Source organism: Ambystoma mexicanum, chromosome 2p (genome assembly GCF_040938575.1).
Source record: "Ambystoma mexicanum isolate Mex_15411 chromosome 2p, UKY_AmexF1_1, whole genome shotgun sequence".
Lineage (NCBI taxonomy): Eukaryota > Metazoa > Chordata > Amphibia > Caudata > Ambystomatidae > Ambystoma > Ambystoma mexicanum.
Genome location: NC_090923.1, coordinates 886,688,468 through 886,714,201, shown reverse-complemented (window position 1 = coordinate 886,714,201; position 25,734 = coordinate 886,688,468). Strand labels below are relative to the sequence as shown.

The 25,734-nt window shown below is 46.6% G+C and overlaps 1 protein-coding gene across 1 annotated transcript in view; it reads right to left on the bottom strand.

The window, feature by feature from the left end:
- DACT3 (dishevelled binding antagonist of beta catenin 3) overlaps positions 1 to 25,734 on the bottom strand; it is a 369,285-nt gene that overhangs the window by 153,217 nt on the left and 190,334 nt on the right. Inside the window, exon 2 of the mRNA XM_069644585.1 lies at positions 16,011 to 16,122. Coding sequence (XP_069500686.1) covers positions 16,011 to 16,122 — 112 coding nt within the window. The remainder of the gene's footprint in view (positions 1 to 16,010; positions 16,123 to 25,734) is intronic.

The window sequence follows — 25,734 nt, the reverse complement described above, 5'->3', positions numbered from 1 at the left end:
TGAGATTAAAACAATTTTTACAAGTCTCTTCCCTGGAAATTGAATCGTTCATCTGTTAAACAGGTCGAATTCCCAGGAAGCGTTCCATTAATTGGCTAATTAATTTAACACAATTAATTGGGGTTAATGACATGGCTCATTTTAGTCTGTTTTTGATGCATGTATGCCCCGGTGATTAAAATATCCCCGCAAACGGTAACCATAATAAAACGCCTGGTGTGAAATCAGGCATGAAGGCAATGATTTGAATGTGCGCTTTATTGAGTAGTATTAAAATAAAAGGGCATTGCAAGTTTCCCCACAAGACAAACTAATCTACATCAAACCTGTTCGAACAAATTGATGACATACCATTTCTGATGTCAAGGCCTGCCGGTCAGCTCACTGTTTAAGACAATGGTTCAGACAATAATTAATTTTAAAGTCAACTATGTGTGCGCGCCTAGTCCCTCTTGGCAGTGTTTTGAAGGCCAGTGTTTAAGCAAGGCAAACAGATGGCCACACTTGACATCAAGAAGCCCTAAGAATGAAAAGTGGTTGGGAGCAAAAGTGGGGGCAATAAACCTTGACGTGGTCAGCCCTAGATTACGCATCGTCGTAGCTAGAAAGACGTGTTCACGCACACATTGGACACGAGCACTCCTGCAAGACTAGTAGCCAAACAAACGAACAGCAACTGCTAATTATTTAGAAACAGCTCACACGCCAACAGCTAAGGCAAGTAAGGGCGGTAATGGAGCGAGTGGAGTGTGAATTCTAGACAGTGTGTCCGATTCCAAAATCAGTCTTTGTTACGACGACAGCCCAGAGAGGAATATTGTATAAGAACGACAAACAAATCCGGGATAAGGGGGAAAAAAAAATACGATGACGACGGAGGAAGACCGACAAGCAGATGGACACTTAAAAGGCCAGCGGGCTGCGCGGTATTGAGACAACAGGCCCAGGACAAACAAGCAAACCAGAGAAATGCAATATTGATAAGAAACATTGGCTTCCTGGATGGGGCGCTAGATATGGTACGCTCTTTTGGCACAGCCGTTTTGGCACTGGTTGTTTTGGTGCAGGTCTCTTTTAGGCGTGTCCTGTTGGCCACGGCCAGTAGGGTACAGGGACCAATCAGTGCCAGGATATCTTTTTTTACTTAAATATATTGTTATCTGAAGCACTGATAAATGCAGTACTTCCGACGACAGTTTATTTAAGAAAAACACTTCAAGCTGCAGTGCTGGCCTTAGCTGCGGCAGCAACCTGGGCGGTTTAATAAAAATGTGGTGTGCCCTTGGTCCTGGGGGGGGGACCTTTTTAACTCCCCGCTCTGGTGCCTGAGCCGGGAGTTAATCACTGGAATAGTGTGCTCCTATTCTAAACCAGCCTTGCTCACGCGTCGGAGCGGGGAGGTAATCATCTCAACAGAGTGCTGATGGAACCATCAGCACTCTATTGTTATTAAAAGTGCACAGCGCCGCTGGGTGTGCACTTAATAACAAAAGGGTGCCTGCCACGCCTTCTCCCACTATGCCAGCTAGGGGGAGACCTTGAAAGACTCCCCCGAGCTGGGAGCTAATGGGCCCCTGGGGGCTATAGCAGCCCGGGCGGTCGCACAGCCCACCCAGCCCCAAGGCTGGCCCTGTCAAACTCAATACACGGAGCTGTACTGGAACAGAGCGCTCTGTGAGCAAATAGGATGCAGTGTCCGCATACATAAAACGCAGGATAAAGGGACCTATTTTGGGTTGGGAAGGTCCTGCTTCACCCCAGCCAATCAGCGTTCTCTAATCGCAGGTAGTATTCATTACTGTGCATGAGCTCCGACCAGCGCGAATGCTGCTTTGCCCGTCACGGTCTTTACCAAGCTTCACCTCGCCCGACCTGCACCAGGCACCTTACAGCACCCATGATCACCATGCATGGTCACTAAAGGCTCTTTTTTGAACTTTAAAATGAAGGGATAAATTATCTCTGTCATCTTTGTAGCTATGTCATTGCACTAAATTCCTCCTTTCACTGTTGATGCCCTCATCACAAACAATGAAAACAGACTTCAGTAGTACCACACGGCTTCATAGATGGGGCAGTTAAGCAGGCTCAAACTGGCCTATAGCACAATAGGGCAATGCCCGAATCAAAAACACAAATTGCTATTATGGGCCAGTTTATTGGTCAAAGTGGGCCACTTGTTTGGCCCTTGTGTGCCAGTATGATAAGTTACTTCACCAAGCGGCCAGTAGTTTTGACCAGTTTTACTGAATACATATTTTTTTAAATGCACAATTCGCATCACATTTTATCAAAAACCTCCCTCGTGGGTGCTACTCTCAGGGGCTGTCAAAAAATTAATGAATTACCATTTGCAACTGTGGGCCACTTTTTCATTGGAGCCAGAGACAATTTTAGGCACCAGTCAGGTGGCTGGAAGCCCATCCTGGACTTGCGTCATTTCAACAAATTCCTAAAGTCCCAGACATTCATGATGGCCAAGTTACAGCACGTGCTCAGCCAACTGGAAGACAGAGATTTCTTGGAGATGCTGGATCTGGAGGATGCATATTTCCATATCCCCATTCACCCAAAACATTGGAGGCTCCTAAGTTTCGTCGTCCAAGGAAGACATTACCAATTCAAGTCATTACCCTTCAGCATCAAATAAGCCCCAAGGGTGTTCACCAAGTGCATAGCCCCAAGTGGCAGCATTCCTTCGTCAGAAGGGAGTGTAGGTCTATCACTACCTGGACGATTGGCTGATCTGGACTCGTTCTCATCCCAAAACGCACTGCTCCTGGGGGCCCAACTCAACACAGTCTTGTGCATGGCGGGCCCATCAGAGGAAAGGATCTGTACCATCCTAGGAAAGGTCCAAAGGTTATCTTCCACCGAAGTGGCGACAGTCCAGCCCATCAAATCCCTGTAAGGGGTGATGTCTTCCTGCATACATCTGATCCCTCATTGCAGGTTGCACATGAGAACTCTTCCAGAGTTCCTGGACGCCAGGCGGAAGCAAATCTCTGGATCATTGAATGACAAGATAGTCCTCTATCAAATGTTCAGGAAAGCCCTGAGGTGTTGGTCCATTCACTTTCATATCTCACGGGGGGCTCCCCTCAGGACCCCGGCACACCAGGAAACAGTCAGTACCGATGACTCTCTGGAGGCTTGGGGCGCCCACACAGGCAACTATATGCCAGGGGACTATGGCTCACAGAAAAGAAAACGTTGCATATCAACATGCTGGAACTGTGGGCAGGTTTCTGAGCTCTAAAGTCTTTCAATCCTCAGCTTTTATGAAAGGTGGTCAGGATCTTCACAGACAACATGACCACCATGTATTACATTAAGAAGCAGGAGGTACCCAGATCCCCTTCACCTTTCGGTGGCTCCAGCATTCAGACTGCCTCCTCTCCCAGAATGGCTCTCCATGGAAGGAGGATCCATCCTACACCGCAATCCAGCATCTCTGAGCCTGGCGGCCTGGATCCTGCAGTCCCAGAGTATGGACACTACTCTTGCCAGTTGCAAACACAAGCAGATGCGTTTTACAGTGTGGTGCCCGTCAAAGAGGATTTCTCCATGGCGCCTTATGGCACCACAACTTCTTCCATACTTGCTCGCACTTGCCAAGGCTGACCTTGCCCATGCATCAAACAAGATACACCAAGTGGTGCACCCTGTGGTCGCACAGACTCACCAAAGAGTTCCTCAAGGGCCTCTTCAGGACTTTTCCACCAGTGAAGGCTCCTGCGCGGGAGCTTAATGCGAGACACGCCTGAGCTCATGGGTCCACCGTTTGAACATATGCATCGGGCCCCGTGAAGTTTCTTTCTTGGAAAACCACTGTCCTCGTGGCTATCACCTCTGCCAGGAGGGTTTGTGAAATACAGGCTGTCTCATGTAAGCCTCAATATTTGTCGTTTCTCCTAGCGAAAGTGGTTCTGACGACTCATTCTTTCTTTATGCCATAGGTCCCGTCAGACTTTTATTCAAACAAGCCTTTGGTACTGCTCGTTGTCTTTGCCAACCCTTTGCCTGCTGAAAGATCTTTGGACTCGCTGGACGTGGCACATGCCTTGAAATTCTATGTGGCAAGCGCAAAGGACTTTTGAAAGACAACTCAGCTTTTTGTAAACTTCGGACCTGTGGGCCTTGGGAAGGCCCTATCTAAAGCGTCCGTCTCCAGATGCCTCTCTGGCTGCATCATACATTACCATCAGCTGGTCCACAGGCTGTTGCCAGGCAGACCGAAGGCCCATTCCAACACAGCAATCTACAACAGTATTCCTCTCTGGTGTTCCCTTGCTGTATATCTGCAAGGTTGCTACGTGGAGGTCCACTCACAACCTTCACGAGATTCTACTGTGTCGACAGGGAATCCAGGGAGGAGTCTTGTGTCGGACAAGTGGTGCTTTGCAACAGGTTTGCATGAGGTGAGTCTGCTGCAGGGGTAACGCTATTGCTTTGGTTGAGCCTTGCCATCTCCTGGGGTTGTCCAAGTGTACTGCTGTGTAATAGTATTCATAGCATATGAATCCATATAAAACCCAATGCTGTTGAAGGAACAAGTTACTTACCTGTAACTCTTGTTCTCCAGCATGGGACTTACATGGAATCACATGCAAATCTTCCATCCTTCGCCTCTATGGCTCTTCTTGGTTCCTACTCCCACTTTACGCACGTCACCAAATCTGAAGATGGCCACCAGGGGTGGAGCTAAGGAGGACGAACATCATTGGATAGGGCAGTATGACACAAAGTGACAGCAGTAGGCTATATAAGCGACAATGCAGTTTTTAGTTTAAAGCTAAACTACTTTATTTTACTGAGGATTCCCAGCCTGACGATAGGAAATATAGCATGTGAATCCATGTAAGACCGCATGCTGGAGAACAACAGGAAATCCATGCTGATGTGATGAAGCACCTATTCAACTTCTATGAGCAAATCCATCGAAAGGGGAGGAATAGTATACATATTTATGAAACCCACATCAATATAAAGGTCTCAGGAGGGATATTAGGCATGCAAGATATAGGTTTGCACAAAGGTATAATTACAATTCTTAATGCAGCTTTGAGTATATAAACTTTCATTGTACATTGTAAAGTAGTGTTCAATGCAGGAAGTGCTAACTACCTATTTTCTAAGTCCCTTGAGCAGTACCTTAGTCGTAAAAACAAAGCGGAAAATTATTAAATGTTGGTTTGCAACTCAGATACTACTACAGTGTATGGTCTGAAATTTTGCTGGTGCAGCTGGGGCAGAGAACGGAATGGCCTTTCTCACCTAAACCTCTATCCCCCGTCAGAAAAACAGAATACATTTACACCAGCATGACAAATTACTGCTGTTTCAAATGCTTTGGATACCTATGGATTTTCTCTGTTTTTATTACCCCCTAAAATCAAGCAGATTCCACAGCAATCCATTGTAAATGGCTGCTTATCATGTACTTTGTGGCGCCAATGATGAAACTTGCAAGCATGTACAATCGGTTTAGGTCACCTCTCTGCAGTATACTAATTTATTTCCAATGAGCTCCTAAGTCTTTGGGTGAAAGCTTTACTTCCCCCCACTATAGCCTTATAGACCAAAGGAGGAGTTCTTATCGCGGGATAATGACACACCACCAAATGATGTCCTGAGGCGAAGCCAAGGGCCATAAGTAGGGGAAGGGTGATTATCCCAAGCGATAATCACCCCTTCCAACGTCTGTAAGGCTATTAGCACATGGTGGTAGTAGTAATATAGGTTTTGGTGTTTTGGTGGTGAAGTAAATAATGTTACTTTAAGAGTAAGTAAAGCAAACAGACTCAGTATATTAGATGTGGTTTTATTTTGTAGTTTTTAAATAACATGGTTGTCTTAATAATTTAAGCATTTTAATTGCAACTTGGTTAAACTGGAATAGATTTAACATGAACATGAGTTAGGCATCATGTAAAAGTAAACGGTTTCTCTGTAAGAATGTAAAAGCATATTTCAGTGTTTTAGCTTTCTCCTTTGTATTTTAAATTTCATGTTGCAGCAAAAAAAGGTCCTGCCAGAGAGGGAGAGTCTTGAAAGAAATCTTTCCTGGAAATTGCATGCACTATTGTTTCCCTGTCTGCTTCTGAAGACAGAATGCAGTCAATACCAGTAGTTATTGACTGCACTCTAAACATTCTGATTGGCTGACAAGAGGTCAATAACGATCTCCATGTGACAACTTCTGGGTCTCAGGAGGGATATACTGCTCAACATGGCTCTGTGCTGTTGGAAGCGTAGTTTACCTCTCGGCGCAACCGCAATGCAAGGTTACCCTACGTTTAAGGTTAGTAATCAAGCAAAAGCTAAATGGCGGATCGAGAGATGGTCCTGATGGTGGGCCAATTGACAGTGCAGGCATTGGTGTGGTAAGCGGTGGATTAATATTGCATGCTTTTATGTGGCTGGGCATCCAGCGGATAAAGTTTATTGTAGCCCTGTGAATAATCTGCTCAGTCTCCAAATCAGAGTTCTGGTCAAAAAGGCAGCCAGCGGTATAACATGGTATCTGAGGTTCAGATTTTTTGGGTACTTTTGAAGGACTGAACTACAAAAAGTACCCACTTCTTGCGGGTCCTCCCATTCCTAAGGGTTGCAGTTGAAGACTCTGGTACCTTTCGGTCAATGACTTTGGCTGTTTGTTTGGAGCTACATGTTAGAAGGATTTTCCTTGGCCCTTTGTGTGAGGCAACTTGTTTTTCCTTTCTTTTCTGCCTCTTCCAGGGAGCAATGAGGTAAAGCAGCCAGGACTGCGCTCTCAGAGCGGGGCAGGGTAGTGAAGAAATACAGTGTAACACAAAAGAATACAGATTAAGGAAATTTATTATCAGCAATGTCATTTTGCGGTTGGCAAGGGGTCGCAGCAGTGATACAATCGGTGCTCCAGGAGTTCAAAGAAGAAAGCCTGGGAATCCCCACAGGCGTCGTTCTTGAACAGTTGTAAGTCAGGGCAGTCTGTGCTACACCCACAAGGTGAACTGCACAGTGTCAGGCAGGTAAGGAGTCTTGGAGGTGAGTATCCCTGCTGGTCACACAGAGGCAAGGGAATTTAGTGCCCTTTTGGTTTCTTCTGGTCCTGTGAATCGTCTGGATTGTGCAGACCCTAGCAGTACTTTGTGGTCGGTAACAGGTTCTGGACAGATGTCAAAACAGAGCCTTCTTTGTCTGACCTGTGTCAGTTGCTCCTCAGCTTTTTGGAGACGAGACTGAAAAGGGTACGGTGCAGAAACCACTTTCTTGATAGCACTATCGGGAGCTGGTGCATATCCAGGTTCCAGTTGGATTCACTGAAACATTTAAACATTTGGCCGCATTCAAACCTGCTCAGACTTCTTTCCGGCCCAAAACAGATCTTGGATTCAGCATTGAATCCCAGACACCCATGCAGACATCCAATCTAGGATACTCTGAGCTCCCAACCTTGCGTCTCAGGGTCAGTGACTATGCCCTCTGTTCGGCCATTACAGTGCAGGCGGAGGCATCAAAAGGGAACAAGGCCCCACCACCCGCAACATGATGTGGGGCCTTTGGATGATATAGGGAGGATCCCCGGGTTCCACCACAACACTTGGGGGTTCACATCAAGGGAGCGTTACAGAAAGACTTCTACAACTGCAAGCACCCTAGATTGACTAAAATGTTGAATAGAGGACACCGTCGCAGTCCATGGTCAATCAGACCCGAGGTACCGGAACAGTCCAACTGAAAGGTTTTGCAGGCACCACAGATCATGAACAGATGCCAGAGATCTTGCCAGCCCCATTGAGATGCTAAGGCCCCATCCATCCAGTCGTCAAGTGTACAAGTGTAAATTCATAGACGGCAAACAGGCGTATTGAAGGCGGACGCATAGTCAGAAGAACACTGAATTCACCTGAACAGTCACTGCATAGGAAATGCCCGGCTCAGAGCCATCACTACACAACCATACATGCCGTTCACAATAGCCTGGGCCTGGGGAGGATCTAAGGGTCTAAAAAAGCCCAGATAAAGCATAAAGGCTGGTGGGTGTTTGGAGCAGAGGAGTGAGCTGGTGTGAAGAAATGGAGAGGCAGAAAGAGCTAAAGGTGTAGAAGCAGGAGTTGGAGAGAAAGATGAAGATGCAGGAGGAGGTAGTCCGAGATCTCAAGTGAAAGAGGAAGGGGAGAACGTTAAGCCAGATGAGGTTGGGGAAGGAGGATGTCAAGAGGGTGGGGAGAGTATAGAGGGAGAAGAACACCGAGAAAGAAAGGGGAAAACATGGGTTAGACAAGAAGAGTTTTAAGGCGGAGAGTACAGAACATGCCGAAGGAGGGCACTAATACATCCGTGAGGCCGTTTTGGAAATCAAGATGATAACAGAATAGCTGTCCCCCTGCAGGACAACTACAAGAGAATCCTGCTGATATCTCTTTGACGGTGTATACTACTAGTGACCACAACCAGCGACAGCACAGTGGGATGTTTTAAGCCGTTTGAAAGTAGAGGCTATATTATACAAGAAATATACCTCAGTTTGAGGGTAGTAAGTGGAAAACAGTCTGTCTTTTCTGGAACCAGGAAGGCTGGAATACAGCAACACCAAAGGTTGCGGGTGGCAGAGATACGCATGATTAGACAACGCTAACCAGAGATCCTTGGGAAAGGACAGGTAGACAGAAGGTTGCAGGCAGTGGTCAGCTATGTCGTCAATACACACAAAAGGACTATGTCCCTGATGAATGTCCAGCACTGTTATGCCATACAGGACAGAACCTTGTTCAAGTTGAGCTAAGAGGCACAGTGTCTGAATGTTGTGTAGTTAACCAACACATACGTAAACCAGATGATTTAGACATTGGAAATAATGTTGTGCATTGTAATGTTGTGCAATATGTTGTAACTAAATACTTTACGGTGGATGGTTTAATTGGCTTTTAGCATGAAGTTTTAGTATTTTATGCTGTTTTATTGTGTGTTTTATAAATAAAATTGAATATTATTGTGCAAAATTTGAGGATTAGGATGGATGCGAGGTGAAATATCTGTCAAAGACCTACCCTTAGTGAATCAATGAGGTAAAATGTATGGCAGTTACTGTTTAACCTTTGGTTTATGATATAAAGAAGGGCACTAATACAGAAAGAAGAGGAAGCTGGGGGAGGGAAGGAGAAGCTGAAAGAGTGACAAGAAGTCACTCAAGAAAAAAGGGTCAGATAAAGAAAGGCACTAAGACAACAGTCAAACCATTGTCTGGAAGGAGCGTGAGAAAGACAAAGCTTGTGGAGGACTAGCAAGTAAGTAAGCCAACATATAGCCCGACGGCCAGTGTCCAGGCCTAGAGGCAGGCCCCGGGGGAACAGGTGAGTGCCTGTTCAGCAAGCAGGAAAGTAGCTTGGACTGGTCAACAGGATCAGGTCCCAGAACCAGAATAGCATAGTAATACTGACCCCAGAATTTAGAGATCCTAATCTCACCTCTGGAACATCATGCTTGGTACTTCAGCTAGAGCGCTTGTTCACCCTAAAGGACGCTATCCACAATACCATCCACATAAACCAAGTTGTGCGAAGAAACTGTGAGTGATGGAGAGGAAAGATGCAAAGAGAATGTTCAGGGGAAAAGGGCAATGGATCGAGAGGATTTTATTTTGGCATACCCACCTAACGTTCCCTTGTTTTGAATTTCTCAACATTTGCTTTAAAGCCCACAATAAACCTTTTTGTTTGACTGTATCCATGAGTTGCATCCTCAGTGGAGCCTGGCTTTGTGTCTGGTTACACACTAATTTCCATGAATCCAGGGTAAAATTAACCCATTGTCAGAGTGTCATTTGACTTAGGACAACCAGTTTACGGGGCACTGCATGCGTGCAAAATTACACAGAGCTGCCACCAGCAAGTCAGAGACACTTACATGGTGAAAGAGGCAACGATATAACTTTGGGACACTCTGACATGGGAATCACAGGGTCTACCAAGAACACAATCAGTGCCCCCTCTGACCATAAATGCTGGATTTGCGTCTCCATAACTCCCTGCCCTAAGCACACCCTTGCCTCGGGGAACACCCCCACCTTCACCCCCTCGCCATGGTTTATCAAGCCCTAAAGGAGGTGGAGCGGGTTCCCACCACCAGAGCGAGCAAACCTCAATAAGCTCCCTGTGGCTAAGGACCAGGAGGGCCTATAATAACATGGTCGTTTCTTTGCTTTAGGGAGTGCAGCTTTGTTGCATATGTGCATTTAGTCTTAGTATCCCCCTCAATGACATTTATATTTGATGATGCACAGTTTTATGTAATTATATGGTGTGTGCACTCCCATAGGGTGAACTGTAAATTTATTTACACTACACTCGGTACGCGTTTTGATCAGCGGCCAGCCTCATCGTAAGGGCGGCCACTAGCAGGAGCTGCATTTGCTCTATACGTATATGGAAAAGATGAGCCGTGCATGTGGCGTGCTTGCCTGTGCAGCATACTGTGTTATGGTTACAACTTCTATTATTGTATTGCAAATGTTGCTATGATCCTTCCGAGGGATGTTCCTTTAGATATGATCAAAGCAGACTCTCCTAGAATGGGCCCTGTGGATTGTACATGTAGCTTAGCAGCAGAACCATTGAGCTCCCAAGCTGTCTCACCACCTGGCCTTTTAACGCTAGCTCAGACGCCATACATAGGGAAAAGGGAACTAGTTAGCAGCAGAAGATCATTTGCTGTGCTCTTTGCTGGGCAGATGTGGCCGTCGTGATCCTTCCAGGATAGGTACTGCCGTGCCCTTCTCTTGCAATGCATTGTGCCGTTTGTAGTGTGTGTCTGGACTAAGGTCACGTGCTTCTCACCATCCAGCAGACTGCGGTCTGTCAGGTGGCAATTCAATGCAAGTGCACAGTTTGGCATGTCTTGAACATTTAACAATCTGGTCCTCAATTGTATTAACAGGTTTGGGTCTGCCATTTAAGGATTCAAGTAACGTACCTTTTAAGCATGTAAAGTGGACTAAATGTGCATGTAATGCTCACCAAATGTGCATGCAAAGTATTAGAGCCCCCAAGTGCAGACCGTTGCTTTAAGGTGAGATGTTTCCACAGATACACATTACTCAAGCCAGCTTTCAGTGCTGCATCGATATAAGAGGTTACGGGGTCCCACACCATGTTCGGTACATGCCAGCAACCACAAATTCAGTTGCATAGCAAATCACAAAACACCCCCACCCAACACATACAACTGCTAAACATAATGTTACAGTTCTAGCATCTCTGTTACAGGTTGTCATTTGCATGCAACAGCAAATGTGTACTACCATGTAATGTCCTCCTCTTGTAATTAATTGATTATCACGCAACCAGACTTCGGTCCCAAACAATGAAAAGTGCTTCAAGATCATGACAATTAGGCATGATAATAACATCACATTACATGTGGGGTGGAATGGGTCAAAAGAAAAAAGTTTTATTGAATGAAAATTGGTGTACAATAGGATTCCAAAAGCAGCGGTTTTTGGAGGCCCCGATTGACAGTGCTTTTGGGCATGGTCAAGATTTTTTTGGGGCCACATTGGCTGATTTCTGGGACAAAGTTCAGATTTTTGGACCTGGGTTGTGACATTTTGAGGCATAAGTTACTGGACCAAGAGTCACTGATCTGAGTCAATGGAGCATCTGTGAAAGGTCAGATGGGAAGCTTTTAGAGGCAGTGATGGGGAAGGGGGGGGGCTTTATCCTGGGTCTAGATCATGCATTTCGCAAACAGATTATCTGTTTCTGGAAAGTTCCATAGTATCTTTTGTCTGAGATGGTCAGGTTCGAGTTACTGACTTTTCTGGATGAATGGAGGAGAAAGCTAAATATTCATGATGTTCATGTTTATCGTAATCAGAGGCTGTGTGACACTTCAGCCTCATTCCCAGGTGTGTAGTGAGGGGGGAACAAGTGGTGTAACAGAACTGCCGGCACTTTTACTACACCACCGAATTCCGAGTTTGACAATAAGGTTGACAGTAGATGTCTAACACTTATGACTGGAGGATTATTCTCTGCATTACAGCAACAAAAAAAAGAGGAGTTACCCATGGGGGCATTGCCACGTGTGGTAAAGGCTCCAAAGGCCCAGTGGAGCCCTGAACTTCATAAAAGGGGATTACCACAACAGATTTCCCACCAAAATGAGTTGCAACAATGGTAAACAAGTTTGCCAATATTTCTTCGTTAAACAACTGGAAAGGCGGAATGAGGTCATTGCTGTTAACTGTGGCCAATAGATGCTGGCAATGAGGGGAGGGGTGTTCATATACTGAGTTAAAAGGGTGGGTATGATATGATATGGCATTTATAACGCGCCTATACACAGGTGTTTCAAAGCGCTATGGGTCATTAATCTAGGTGGACACACGTGAACTCTCTAGGACTCTGGGTTGTCCATCTCCAGGCCTCGAGGGCCTTAAACCTGATGAATTTTCAGGATATCAACTCATTAATAATCATTAGCAAAAATGTGCATACATTTAGAATTATTGTATGCAAATTTAACTCATGAATATTAATGAGGGGTATCCTGAAAATCCAACATGGATCTGGCCCATGAGGCCTAGATTTGGACAACCCTGGCCCACCACTAGTGAAAATAACAAAGCAATAGGGCCCAGTCTCAAAGTCATTAGGACCCCAACTTGGCAACTTCTATCTGATCAAGACGAGACCTTAAGAAAGGTAGAACATTAAAAAAAAGTAAATGAAATCCTCTACCTGGCCCTGGAAGAAAAAGAAATAAAAACAAATCATCCATTCTTTTGCAGCGCCGCAAGCAGAACTGAGTTGTGTATGCGAGATGCGCAGTTGGACTGAATTGCAATGCCACTGAACCAGGAGGTGCTGCGGCCAATAGGGAAGGAGTTGCTGAAAGACCTGCGTTTTTCGAAGGCTTTTTGGAATCCACAATGACTCTCAGACCATCCGGGCACAAGTCAAGGGAACATGTCATCGCGGGGCGGACACAGTCCCTCGCAATTAAAACAATGATTATTCCCATTCGTACCCAGGTATGGCAGTGGACCGGCATCCAACCTTGGAGCACTCCTGGCAGCCGGAGACTACAGAGAAGTGATGCACAGTGGAAGTTCGGTGCCCTTGACCCCTTCGGGATAGATAAAGCCGGATCATCGCCCAGAAGGATGCCCGGCTGCTTCACTAAGGGTCAGAATATTCACCAAACACAGAAGTTCGGGTGTTTTTGGTACATATAGTACTGACAGCAGTTCTGGAGCAGGGAACATCACCTATGCATGAGAGAAGTACTGGAGGAGAGCACCTGGTTACAACTAAGACCAACAATGGCATCTCATAGGACAAGTGCACTTAAAGCAATGCATTGGATTAACATGCTGTTCGCTTTCACATGCAACTCATTAACAAACCAAAACACTGTATGCAACTCCATGCCAGCATATTCCGTACTGTATATGCCTCCATGCAGACTTGTCCCCGTTTCTCCAATCCTGTGCGCCCCTATATTTGTACCTCCTAAAGTAATCCCTATTCATTCTCTCTTCTCTTCCCTTGCAACTCCCTGCTGCCGACCCTTCTGCGTGTGACTCTCCACAGCCTTGCCTCCTCTTCTAGAGTAACTTCCCCCAGTCCCGTCGTCCAGTCATATGCAACTCCCTGCAGTCTCGTCTCCTGCGTGTCTCACTAACTGCAGCCTTGTGGCTCTTCTACATGCTACTACCCACCGCTGTCTCTTCCATCCATAAGCACCCGCAGGTAGCCCACTCTCACTTCCGCTGGAAACTCCTTGCAGCCTTGTCTCACCTCCATGCGCAAGTCCATGCAGCTACATCTCGGCTCTATGCATCACTCCCTGCAGCCTCGTTTTGCCTCCAGCTACATCTCGGCTCTATGCATCGCTCCGTGCAGCCTTGTCTCACCTCCATGCGTAAGCCAATGCAGCTACATCTCAGCTCTATGCATCACTCCCTGCAGCCTTGTCTCGCCTCCATGCGTAAGGCCATGCAGCTACATCTCGGCTCTATGCATCACTCCCTGCAGCCTCGTTTTGCCTCCAGCTACATCTCGGCTCTATGCATCGCTCCTTGCAGCCTTGTCTCACCTCCATGCGTAAGCCAATGCAGCTACATCTCAGCTCTATGCATCACTCCCTGCAGCCTTGTCTCGCCTCCATGCGTAAGGCCATGCAGCTACATCTCGGCTCTATGCATCACTCCCTGCAGCCTTGTCTCGCCTCCATGCAGCTACATCTCGGCTCTATGCATCGCTCCTTGCAGCCTTGTTTCAGCTCTGCAGTTAAATCCCCACAGCCATACGTCCCCTTCCTTATGTTATGGTATGTTAGCGGTACTTGTATAGCGCACTGTCACCAACGGAATTGGTCCCCAGGCGCTCTGGCAGATCTGTAAACAGGAAGGGTGGGTAGGGTTAGTCGGGAGGAGGGGAGAAGGAGAGTGGGAGAAGTGGTGTGCTGTTGGCAGCTTCAGCTCGGTATACACCGAGTGCTGGGCTTTGGTGCTAGTATCGGATGAAGGCCTCGAGTGCTGTGGGTGAGGTTTTGTGTTGTTGCTGGGCGAGAGATGGTTGTGTGGTTTTGCGTGAGTTTAAGTATGCAGAAGGTTGAAGGTTGGGTTAGTGGGGTCTGTATCCTGGTTCAGGTACTTATGATTCCGTTAGAGTTGTATACCTGTGGATTCGGATGTTGCTGGTTCCTCGTGGGCCGACTCGGTTTGGTGGCGTTGCGCTGATCCAACTTTATCTTATTGAGTATAGTTTGGGTTGGTGGGTGCGTCTGAACCTAATCTTCAGGTGTGGGACTGGGTGGGTGATATCTATTCTCAGGTGATCTAGTATGACCCTGGTCGGTTAATGCCCGTCTCCCACCCTTGCAGTCTAGTCTGGGTGGGGTGCAACACTGCAACCTCATCACCCTTCCACATAAAACTGCCTGCGGTCCTGTTACTGACAGGTAGGCACAGCTCTCTGGTCCTGCAAGCCATCATACATTCGATACTGTGCATCTCCGGCACATACAATGCCACGATGTAGGCATTCACATATAGACATCATGAGGCCCACCACCACTGACCACCAGAGAAGAATTGTGGGATCGAATGAGTACTATTGGGGGCGTTGGAGTGTGGATCTACTGTGTGGTTGTGCTCCCAAACATTGAGATAGGATTGTCATGCTGCACTCTCCCGAACACAACTATCCCAACCCCAAAGTGCCTCATGTCCTGCATTACACCCGCGTGGATACAATTGCTTCGCTACCCAAAAGCCCTGTGGGATCCAGCACACCCTGAAGCAGTCTTATAAGGAGAAGTTACCTGTGGCTCCGGAACAGAGAGATTGGATTAATCAGACAAGGCACGGAAGAGCCTAAACCAAAGCCTTAGAGGAAATGCGGCCTCTCGCACCTGTACAACCATCACTGTAGGGCTTCTTGAAAGCCCCAAGAAACTGCAGTCAGCCTCGTCCCAGCAATTGCTTGCAGAGGAACCAAGAGATCAAAGGGCATCATCATTGAAGAGCGTCCTTCCTCCCACAGCGCTTTCCTGCCAGGAAAACCTGGCTGTCCACGGGACTTCCTGCAATGCCGGGTCAGATCCTGCTTAGAGTGGCACCCGCCCCATGAAGATCAGGCCAAAGACTATACAGGGAAGGGAGCTGAATTATATCTTTCTCACCAATAACAGACTGGCCCAGGACACCCAACTCATAGTTGAGGACCAAGTCCCACAAATCCAAGAACACTCCGCTGTTCGCTCTCATTCACTCCAGATTAATTGACCCATCTGCCAAATCGATAATCACAGTAGCCAATCATCCAGAGGCACACACATCGACCTGGATGTCGTCCACATGGCAGACACTGGGCAACATGTAGCTCTTCACAAAAAAATGCCGCCATTTTCTACTAAAAGCATATTCAAGAATATCTGTCCATCACTCTTCTACCCGTCACACCTGACACTGAGAACCCCCTCGCCTCTTCACACTCACTGACCGCAGGGAAACTTACCAGAGCTGGGCCAGCTGTCCGTCTCCGCCATGTCTCCACAGGTTCCACCACCATCCAGCCTCAGACCCCCGACCTGCTGCTCCAGTTCCCACATCAACTCCGGCAGCGAGTCCTGCAACCGACACAAAAGAAAGGGGTACTTATTACCCACAGAAAGGGTAAACATGGCACCTCCATTTAAAAGAAACTCTGCAAAACTGAAGTCTTTCCCACTTTTCAGCATTTGCTTGGCCCCATACCCACGAATACCCCATGCTTGCCCGTTGTGGACTCGATATATGTCATTTTCTCCAAACCAGAAAAAGAGTTGTACATCAACAAGGCTGGGCTAAATGCTTCGAATCACAAGAGCATTCAGGAATCACAGAACACTAGTCCTGGTACCATAAGCTCATAACCTGGAGCCTGAGCCCATGAAACGCATCATTCGAAGCGCAAACGCCTTTGTCTGCAAGGCAACTGTGCAGTGCATTTGAGTGGTGTCAGTAGGTGGGAGCCATTGGGAGGCGTGTGATTGTAAAGGGTCATATGGAAGCAATTCACTATTGCAGAATCTTCAATGACATGAGCTAGCAGGGTTGTCCAACTCCAGGCCTCGAGGGCCAGAATCCTGATACGTTTTCAGGATATCCCTCATTAATATCCATAAGATAAAATGAATCATTGTATGCAAATTTATCTCTGAAACCCCAACATGAATCCGGGCCTGGAGTGCTGGTGTTGGACAACCCTGAGCACTGGAGTTACGGCGATGGGGAGCCAGGAGGGCGGAAAAGCAGGAGCTAGCACAGCGTGAACTGCGGATGGTTACGATGAGGAGAGTTTGGGTGTGAAGAGCCCCAGTGGTGAATATCATAAGATACATTTGGCCATGTAATGGGGCTAGCCCATGGAAGATCACCACTTTACCAGGTTGAGAGGAACAAAGGAGTAGCGTGATAAAGTGGATGTCCAATGCCGAAGCTGTAACAGTAATCTAGCCTGCTGAAGACCAGGCAGGCAATGAGTGGTTTGGTAGATAAAATGTGAGAGGAGGGTAGATTGTATTAATGTTCAGGAATGTAAGGCAAACATCTCTAGCAATGGAAGTGATTAAAACACTCAGTTTCAAGGTCCGGTCAAAGGAAACCCTCCAGATTGTGAATACTGGGAAATGTTGAAAGGGGGCCGGTGTGGTCAAAAGGAAAGGATACAGTAGAGGGGCTAACAGGTGTTGAATTAAAGGCCGAGGGGATGATCACTCCAGATTTAGAAAAGTTGTCCATCAAGCAACCCAGAAAACGTCCAGTGAGGGATAGCAGACCAGATACAATCCAAATGGTTTCTTGCAGTCCTCAGAAAGCTCTCAAGCTCGGCTTACCTTTCTTTGCTCTGCATTCCCCGATTCCTTCGGACTCGTTCCGGAGGAAGATCCTTTTCTGTGCTCGGCCCTACTGTGTGGAATGCTCTTCCTGTTGATATTCGAATCATCCCTCATTTTCTTCCGTAAACGTTTAAAAACCTTCCTGTTCTAGTCTCCTCTGGGTTCTTCCCTCCCCTCCAGTTCTCTAGCGCCTTGATGCCTTCACTGGTCTTGTTTGCGCTTTATCAAGTATCTGTACAATGCAATCCAATATAATCCATGCAGCTACAGATGCAAGAGGGCAGCTGAGAGTGGAAGGTTGTGATGGAAAAGATGATTTGATTATCTTCTGCAAACAGATGGAATGAGAATGCAAAGAAGGAAATGAGTTTGCAGAGAGAGGAGGTATAGAGTTTGATGAGGAAGAGACCAAAACAGACCCTTAGGGGGACCCTACTGGGAAGGGAATGGAGGAGGAGGTCAAAATGTTCCAGGAAAGGGCCAAGGAGCGATCAGCGCCCTCTGTGAGACAGTCTGAACGAGGAAGGAGTGATCAGCTGCGTCAGAAGCAGCTGAGCAGTCAAAGAGAATGAGAAAGAGTAGACATGGATGATGGCAGTGGTGAGCCTCAGTGAGGGAGTTAGAGATATTACAGGTTCTGTAGATTACTTGCTGGACCAAAAAAGCTATGAAGTGACAATAAATACAAGGTCAGTCCTATATGAAAAACCCAGATCCAAGTACCTGGATGCACAAAACAAGTCAAAAGAATACATCTAACGGTCCATTCCTTCAAACGCCAGTATTATGAGTCTTGAACCAACCACTGGACCAAAAGACCACTACATGCTCCAAAGCACAACATCTTCTCTATAGGCGTTCACCAACAAGAATGTCACAAATGAAGGTTTACACCCAGTTTACCAGTATTATACCCTCACCATTCCTAAGCATAACATTACCAGATTTTGTAGCCTGCGCTCCGGAAATTGACCACCAATGAAACATTGGGCCATTCGCAGGATAGATTTGTCTCCAACACATTATACCTTAAATGGTATTCTCTGATTGGTAATGGAGAGTTTCTGATTCTCCCCTTGCTGAAGAGTGACACAGTGGTTTAATAGAATTCTGTCTGCTATTGACTGGAAGTTCCGAAGGCATGGGCTGGCATATTTCGAAAGGCCGAGATATGCCTGACAGGCATAGTCAATCTGCAACATGACAAGGGACAGCATTACAACGCGGTAGATTCAAGTATTGGAATCAACTCCTAAAACATACCCAGCAATGAACCACCTTTGTGACCATTGGGAGAACTGAATGATTACTTTGTTGAATAAAGCCAGGTTTCCTAAGTCTCACTTGGAGAAGGCAGAACTGCTCATTTAGGGGGGCAAAACACTTATACCTGGAGGTGTTGCAGGGGCTGAAAGACAATAACCTATGTTTTTTGAGGGGTTGTACTTGAGTTAATTCCGTCGCATCCAATAATCAATGTGTAGGAGATCAATAGCAGCATCTGCATATCGTGTGTGTGCTCTGGACTAAAGAGGGGATAAACTCACTGAATAGGAGAGGGCACAGGGCCAACCCCTGGGGGACTCCAGAGGAAAAGGGGAACGTTTGTGACCAAAAAAATGAGTGCCACAGACTGTGATCAATGCATCATAAGCCCAGGAGCAAGCCTAGCACTACAGTCACCAATGAAGTACCGTCACATTAAATCAAACAGCTAAGCCAAAAGGAGCGTCATTCTCTTCATTACTATTATTTCTGCAGAACTCGGCAAATCCTAAAGCCAAAAACAATGAACTGTGTGCCTAGAACTAAACGGCTAGTTACAAGGAGGCAGAAGAGCAGGCTCAGCCCTACAACCACAATCCCACCACCAGGAGTCAATAACTATACATCCAAACTAATGATTCCATACAGGAGAGTCTGCAGCGACACGGGCAAGCATAATTCGATGCATCACCAGACAGAGACATGGCTGAAAGTCTTGGAAAGCACTCCCAAAACTCAAGGACATAAGCCTAAAGTAGGGTCCCAAAGATCCAGAAGATCCACGTGTTCAAGCCCAGCGGTGTGCAACTTTTGAAAAAAGCACCTTGTCCAAAGGCGAAAATGGTATCAAAATCTACTCGACGTGCAAAGAATTCTACTAGTCTAACCATGCAGCCTAAAATTAATTAGATATGGCACACTGGCACATTGTTAGTCAATAGACAGAACTATAAAATAAAGGCCACACTTTCGGGCAAATCCAGAGTATTTCTAGAGGCTCCCTGGAAGTAGTGAAAAGTGAAAAAGATGCATAGCCGGTTTTAAGCTTAGGATGGTAAGTTTGGTCCTCATTGCTAAAACTGAGAATGTGGGTATTGGTCCCACACAGGCATTAGATTTATAATGTATGCACTCAAGGGTGCCTCAGCTGTTTTCAGGTTCTAAACAAGGGGCGGCCGCAACAGCCATGTTGAAATGAGCACATCTTCAGCCAGGCCTGTATCCTAAGGTGGGTTATTCATGTGCATGTGATTCCGATAGGCTACCCAGAGATCTCGCAGAAACCCACCTCCAATCTAGGTTTGCCTGCCTTACTAGACCCAGCTCGTCTCTTTAAATTAGATGGCAAAGGCTGGTGGGAACCAAAAAGTGAACATACTTCAGTTTTGCACATCTACATATTCACATATTTTCTTGGAACACATCTCAGCCAAAGCTATTGCCAAGCGAGAAGAACTTCGTCTGGAAGTGCAGCGGGCAGATGTCATCATTAGATGGCATGCATCGGAGGCAGACGAAAGGCTGAGAATGAAGCATCCCTTTAGCAAGCGATAGGAGGGAACTGGGGTAGATGCCACCTTCTCTGGTTAGGTGCGAATAATGGAGCTCTCAACATTTCCTAGACACACCAGAGGAGCTGCTAATTGGTGTAAACTGGATTGGGCCTTTTACCACCCGTCATGGGTTTCTATGAGATGATCTGGTAGTTTATTTATATAGCGCCTATACACAATGTGTTTCAAAGCGCTTCAAGGCAAGGGAGGGAACAAGGGGAAATACAAGGATATTCTTGCAGGCCATGAACAATATGAATGTGAAATTAACTATCGTACTCGGCCTGGCGACATTTCAGCTAGGCATATGATAGTTATTTATTTTTATTTAGAGCAAGAGCTAAGGACGAGGCTCGTGTTTATTTCCGTTTTTTCAGGATATAAATGTAGCAGGCAGAGTAACACGATGTATTCATATGAACGCATTGCATCACAAGCTTGGTGTGCTGGAAACATAGCATCCCATTGTAAATAGCAAAAACAACTGTTGCTTGGGGCACAAAAATCAAAACACTCCTCCGTCGCCTCTGAACCATGCCAAATACACGGCGGTGTACTAAGGCTGAGACATTTCTGAAGAACTCTTTCTGAATGAGGGCAATGGTGGGTTACTTACCGCTGTAGCATATTTTGGATTCATTGAAGCGCCATATGATTACTCCGGCATCTGGATCGTTTACTTTGATGCAACAAGCTGCCAAATGGGACTTGTATCCCCCCCCCCCCCACATTGCCTTAGCTTGGCTTGGATAATGGGATACTCTGCAGCCAAACATCGAACACATTGTTTTAGCAGAGGAGCAAGGATAGCTCAGGGGCAACTTGCTCGCCTTGGGAGCACTTACGTGTTATAAATAACCAATTTGTAATTGGTTAATAGACCACACTTGTGGTAGGGCACAAGCAACAGAAAGAGGACTCAAGGGTGCCATTGTTTACATTTGTTTTGGTGCCAAGGGCAGGCGTAGGCTCCAAGCCACCATGAAAGAATGCCTTTTCAATAGTTTACAGTCCAATTTCAGAAAGGCGCCACTAGCAGACAACATCAAAAACTAGCATTTTCTTGCGTCTTCCCTGCAAAATAGGATGCTAGTCGCTAGAGTCCAATGCATTTCAATGGGCTCTTGAAGACGGACCAGCAACTTCAAGGACTCCCACCGCAACTTTGAAAGGTTGAGACCAATGAGAATCACAGGAACAAGTCATAGGATAGACAGACATGACCCCGCTAGATAGTGGTAGAGGCAGCTTATGGCAGACTTGACACTTGCAAGCAGTTACCAGTGTCCCCCTTGATCCCCACCACCTCAGGTAACCCTTTCGAGAGGAGGCCAGAATATGGAGGATGGGGCTCTGGAAGCTTTGAGGCCACGCCACCACCATAAACCGGAATGTATGTATGTGTGTTTGTCTGGGGCAAGATTGCAGTCTATGTTTGGATGCAAAAAATACACTCCGTAGACACCCCCATTTAATGATGCTCACCCCAATTCACTACAGTAGGTAATAGAAGGAGGGTATTGCATTGCAATATATTTTTTACTGTATAAAGTATTTTTAAAGGGAATTAAAAACATTTTTTTATCACACCACTCCAAATATGGGAAATGGCAAGATTACAGTTTAATAAACTTCATTCACGAGAAGAGAGCACAATCAATTTTTCTTGATGAAGCCATTGAGTGCTGAAGCCATTGAGTGACTGAAACATGCCGCACAAAAAACAAACATCACTTGGAAAAGGTCCATCTGATGCAAAGCGAAAATCAATATCAAGAGCTTCTGAAACACAACAACAAACAGCAGCACGACTTGCCGACCAGAGGGCAAGAGCAACTTTCTCCAGGGCAAATGAGATGCCAGAGCAAACTGAAGCAAAACTTGCCGACAAGAGGATAAGATCAAAACACTAGAGGGCACATGAGACACCACTCGATCAGGAAACGGGCAACGCCGGCTACCCCAGCTAGTACTGATATATTGTTTGGTGCTGTGTATAGCGATGCACACCAAAAACTGTTTTAGAGCACTTGGTAACTGGTTACTAATTACCATCATGATAACCCACATGTGTGGTACTCAATTTATATGATCTTGGAAGGATTAAAGCATAAGTCGGCCCATAGGAGTATCGACTCCTTGCTGGTCAGTAGCCCCTCCTCATCAAAAACATGTGGCATGTGTGTTTTACGCTATCTGCTCCGATGTGTGCTACCATTCTCAGAAATCCACAAAGATCCTGTGCATTTCAACATGTTCCGGTTCACCACTGCAACAATGTCTGCTACTAGGAACCCTGCACACATCATCGGCATCCTTGCAACCCACCTGGTTTGGATGGCCCTTGTCCTCTCCCATGCACTTGTCAAAGCTCATTGATCATGGGTTCAGTCCTATTTCACTTGGGTTGTTCCTTCTCCTTTTGTAAAATACACTCCAATTTGTGTCACAGCATAAAGGTGTGGCTAGTCTTCAAGTGTTCCTCGTGAGGTTTCATTATATCTCCGACTCGTGCTCACCTCATGGGTCTAACCACATCTTTCTGCCCTTTGCACCTTGAATTCTTTAATTTCACTCTATGCCCCACCTCCCCACCCTTCCCCCATCAATTGCTTCTTTCACGAGGTTACTGAGCTGGATCTCAAATGTGTTGCCCAGCTTCTTCCCAGCATTGCAGCACTCGCAAGAGCTTGGTCTTTTATTGAACCAAGCCAATGCCTTTTAGTTAATGTACTGTGCAATTTTTCAGTCGTAAAAAATTATAAAAACCTGTTGTTAAAAACCTGTTGTCCAATGCAAGAATGTAATGCGTGTTGATCATCGGGAATCCCTCTCCCGGGTCAGACTTTACTGAAATAATAGATCTCACTAGAAGAGCACCCTGCAAGTAGAGCAAGGGGAGAGGGGGCCACAGGATGCATTTAGGTGGGAATGGCAGGGAACAGTGGGAGGATAGCTCATGGGCAACATGCTCGCTTTGGAAGCAAGACGACATTGAGCACCACAGATTCGATCCCCGGCTCCGCGTTTTGAAACCTCTGGCTATTAAGCATGTTAAAAATAACCAATCATATCATATCAATCATAACACTGCCACGGAAACTGCAGGAGAGCCCGAAGATGGAAACACATGGTGCACTGGAGGAAGAGTTGGAAGGTACACTGCACAGGCAAACAGAGGAAGCAGTGGAGAGGGAAATGTAGAAAGCAATGGAGAGGGAAATACAGGAAGCAATTGAGAGGAAAACGCAGGAAGCACTGGAGAGAGAAACGCAGGAAGCACTGGAGAGAGAATCGCAGGAAGCACTGGAGAGAGAATCGCAGGAAGCACTGGAGAGAGAATCGCAGGAAGCACTGGAGAGGGAAACACAGGAAGCACTGGAAAGGGAAACACAGGAAGCACTGGAAAGGGAAACACAGGAAGCACTGGAGAGGGAAACACAGGAAACACTGGAGAGGGAAACGCAGGTGTTAGTGGAGCGGGACACACAGGAAGTAGTGGAGAGGGAAACACATGAAGCAGTGGAGAGGGAAATGCAGGAAGCAATGGAGAGGGAAATGTAGGAAGCACTGGAGAGTGAAATGCAGGAATCAATGGTGAGTGAAACGCCGGAAGCACTGGAGAGGGAAACGCTGGAAGAATTGGAGTGGGAAACACTCTGGGGTTAAATGACAGTCTCAAATGACAAACTAAAAGACCAAGTAGGCCTCTGATTGGGCCTAATTGCGATTGTGGTGGTAAAGCAACAATGGCGCCGGTAGTGCTACCGGCGCCGTTGTTACCATACCGCCACATTAAGAGTTTTGCTCGTGGGTGCCGCTCTGCATGCCTGGTCAGACCAGGCGTGCAGAGCTGCACCCGCAAGCAGAACTGTATGGTAGCAACGGTACCGTTATGAACGGTACCGCTGCTATCATCCTCCCCCATTCCCATTGAGCCCTATGAGGGCTCAAATGGGAATGGGGACGTACCGGCTCCAGGTCCCGCGCAAGGGGAATTACCGGGCCCGCCGAGGTCAGAATGGCCCCGTAATACCCCTTTCGCAGGACCTGGAGCCGGACCCGAGTTTGGGGGTAGCCATGCCGGTAAAAACGGCATGGCTACCTCCAACCTCGTAATGAGGCCCAATGTATCTAATGGCAAGGCACCCTAAAGAAAATGACAGGCCTAAAGAAAACATAATGCAGTGAAAGGGCCTGGCGAATGAACCTATGTGTCTTGCTGAAGATGACACAAGGAACAGTGTATTAAGTAAAGTGTGAGTTTCTGCAGTTGAAATCCAGAGAATGCTGAAAAAATATAATCAGACTGCAGATTGGAAAGGCACAACACATCACTGGCTGAGAGATAAATGCAGCATTTTCACTGAAACTGTCACACATTTAAATGCTGTGTAGACTGGAAAATAAGGAAAACTGGGCCTCGCATGTGACAAAGCCAAGTAACATTTTCAGTTAAGGCGACAAAAGGCCCACCCTTCCAATACAGAAGCCCTTCATCAAAGTTTGCAACATTAATAAAAGTTGTTGTGTGCAAATCAACTGACTGAAACTGAAATATTCTGAAGTATGTGTATTTTGCAACTATAAATGAACACGTGAAGAAAAGTGTTCAGCTGCCAAATTAACATATTATATGGAAGGCTTCATGCTTAAAGAAAGATATTGTGACAAGCAAAGCACAGCATTCTGGTCAGTGGGGCCACTTCCACGTGGGTATTGTGAGAAACCTGAAGGTGTCTCAACCGCTAGTGCCCGGGGATCTGTCATCCAGGTGGCCAGAACAAGGGCATCGCTTTTGGATCCAGTTCCTAGGGGTGGACCACTGCAGGAGAATCAATTGGGTGAGGGGTCTTCGGGAGTGGAACTGGGACACAGAAGAGTGAGACGCGGTATCCCCTTCCTTATGACACCTTTCCCCCATCCTGCCAGGCAGGATACCTGGGAACTCAAATCCCCCAACCCCTTTCCTGACACAAACACTTTTGCACGGACAGCTCACTGTGAGTGACAACGGACTAACACCAGTGCCGTATACCTGACATGTCCCAACACCTGGGTCAGGCAAGGTCAGGCAATTACAGATCATTGCACACACCTGACTTCCATCACACTTCCCCACATGGATAAAAGGCGAAGCACGCAAGCACACCCTCAGTGAGGCAAAACACACGAGGAAACAGCAGTTCGAGATGACAGTTTAATACAAGGAGAAAAACGGCAAGACCAGAGAGGGTCACAAGGAGGGAAGTACCCAGGAATTCTAAAGACTGTTACTTCATGAACCTTGGAACGTAAGAAACCGAAGACCAGGAATGAGGGATGATCATACCTGTGCAGTGTATTCGTGGTACCCAGGGCTCTCCAGCATCGATAATCCAGGTGGGGAGGAGCGATTGCAGCCATGGTACTGTCCTTGGCTCCTACAACAAAGCAGTGTCAGAAAAGACAGCACAGCCGGTGAGTTGGAGAGACCAATACCGAACCAGATTGTGTTTTGAACAAAGGTTGCAAGCAGCATCTTTGTATAAAGAGAATAGTG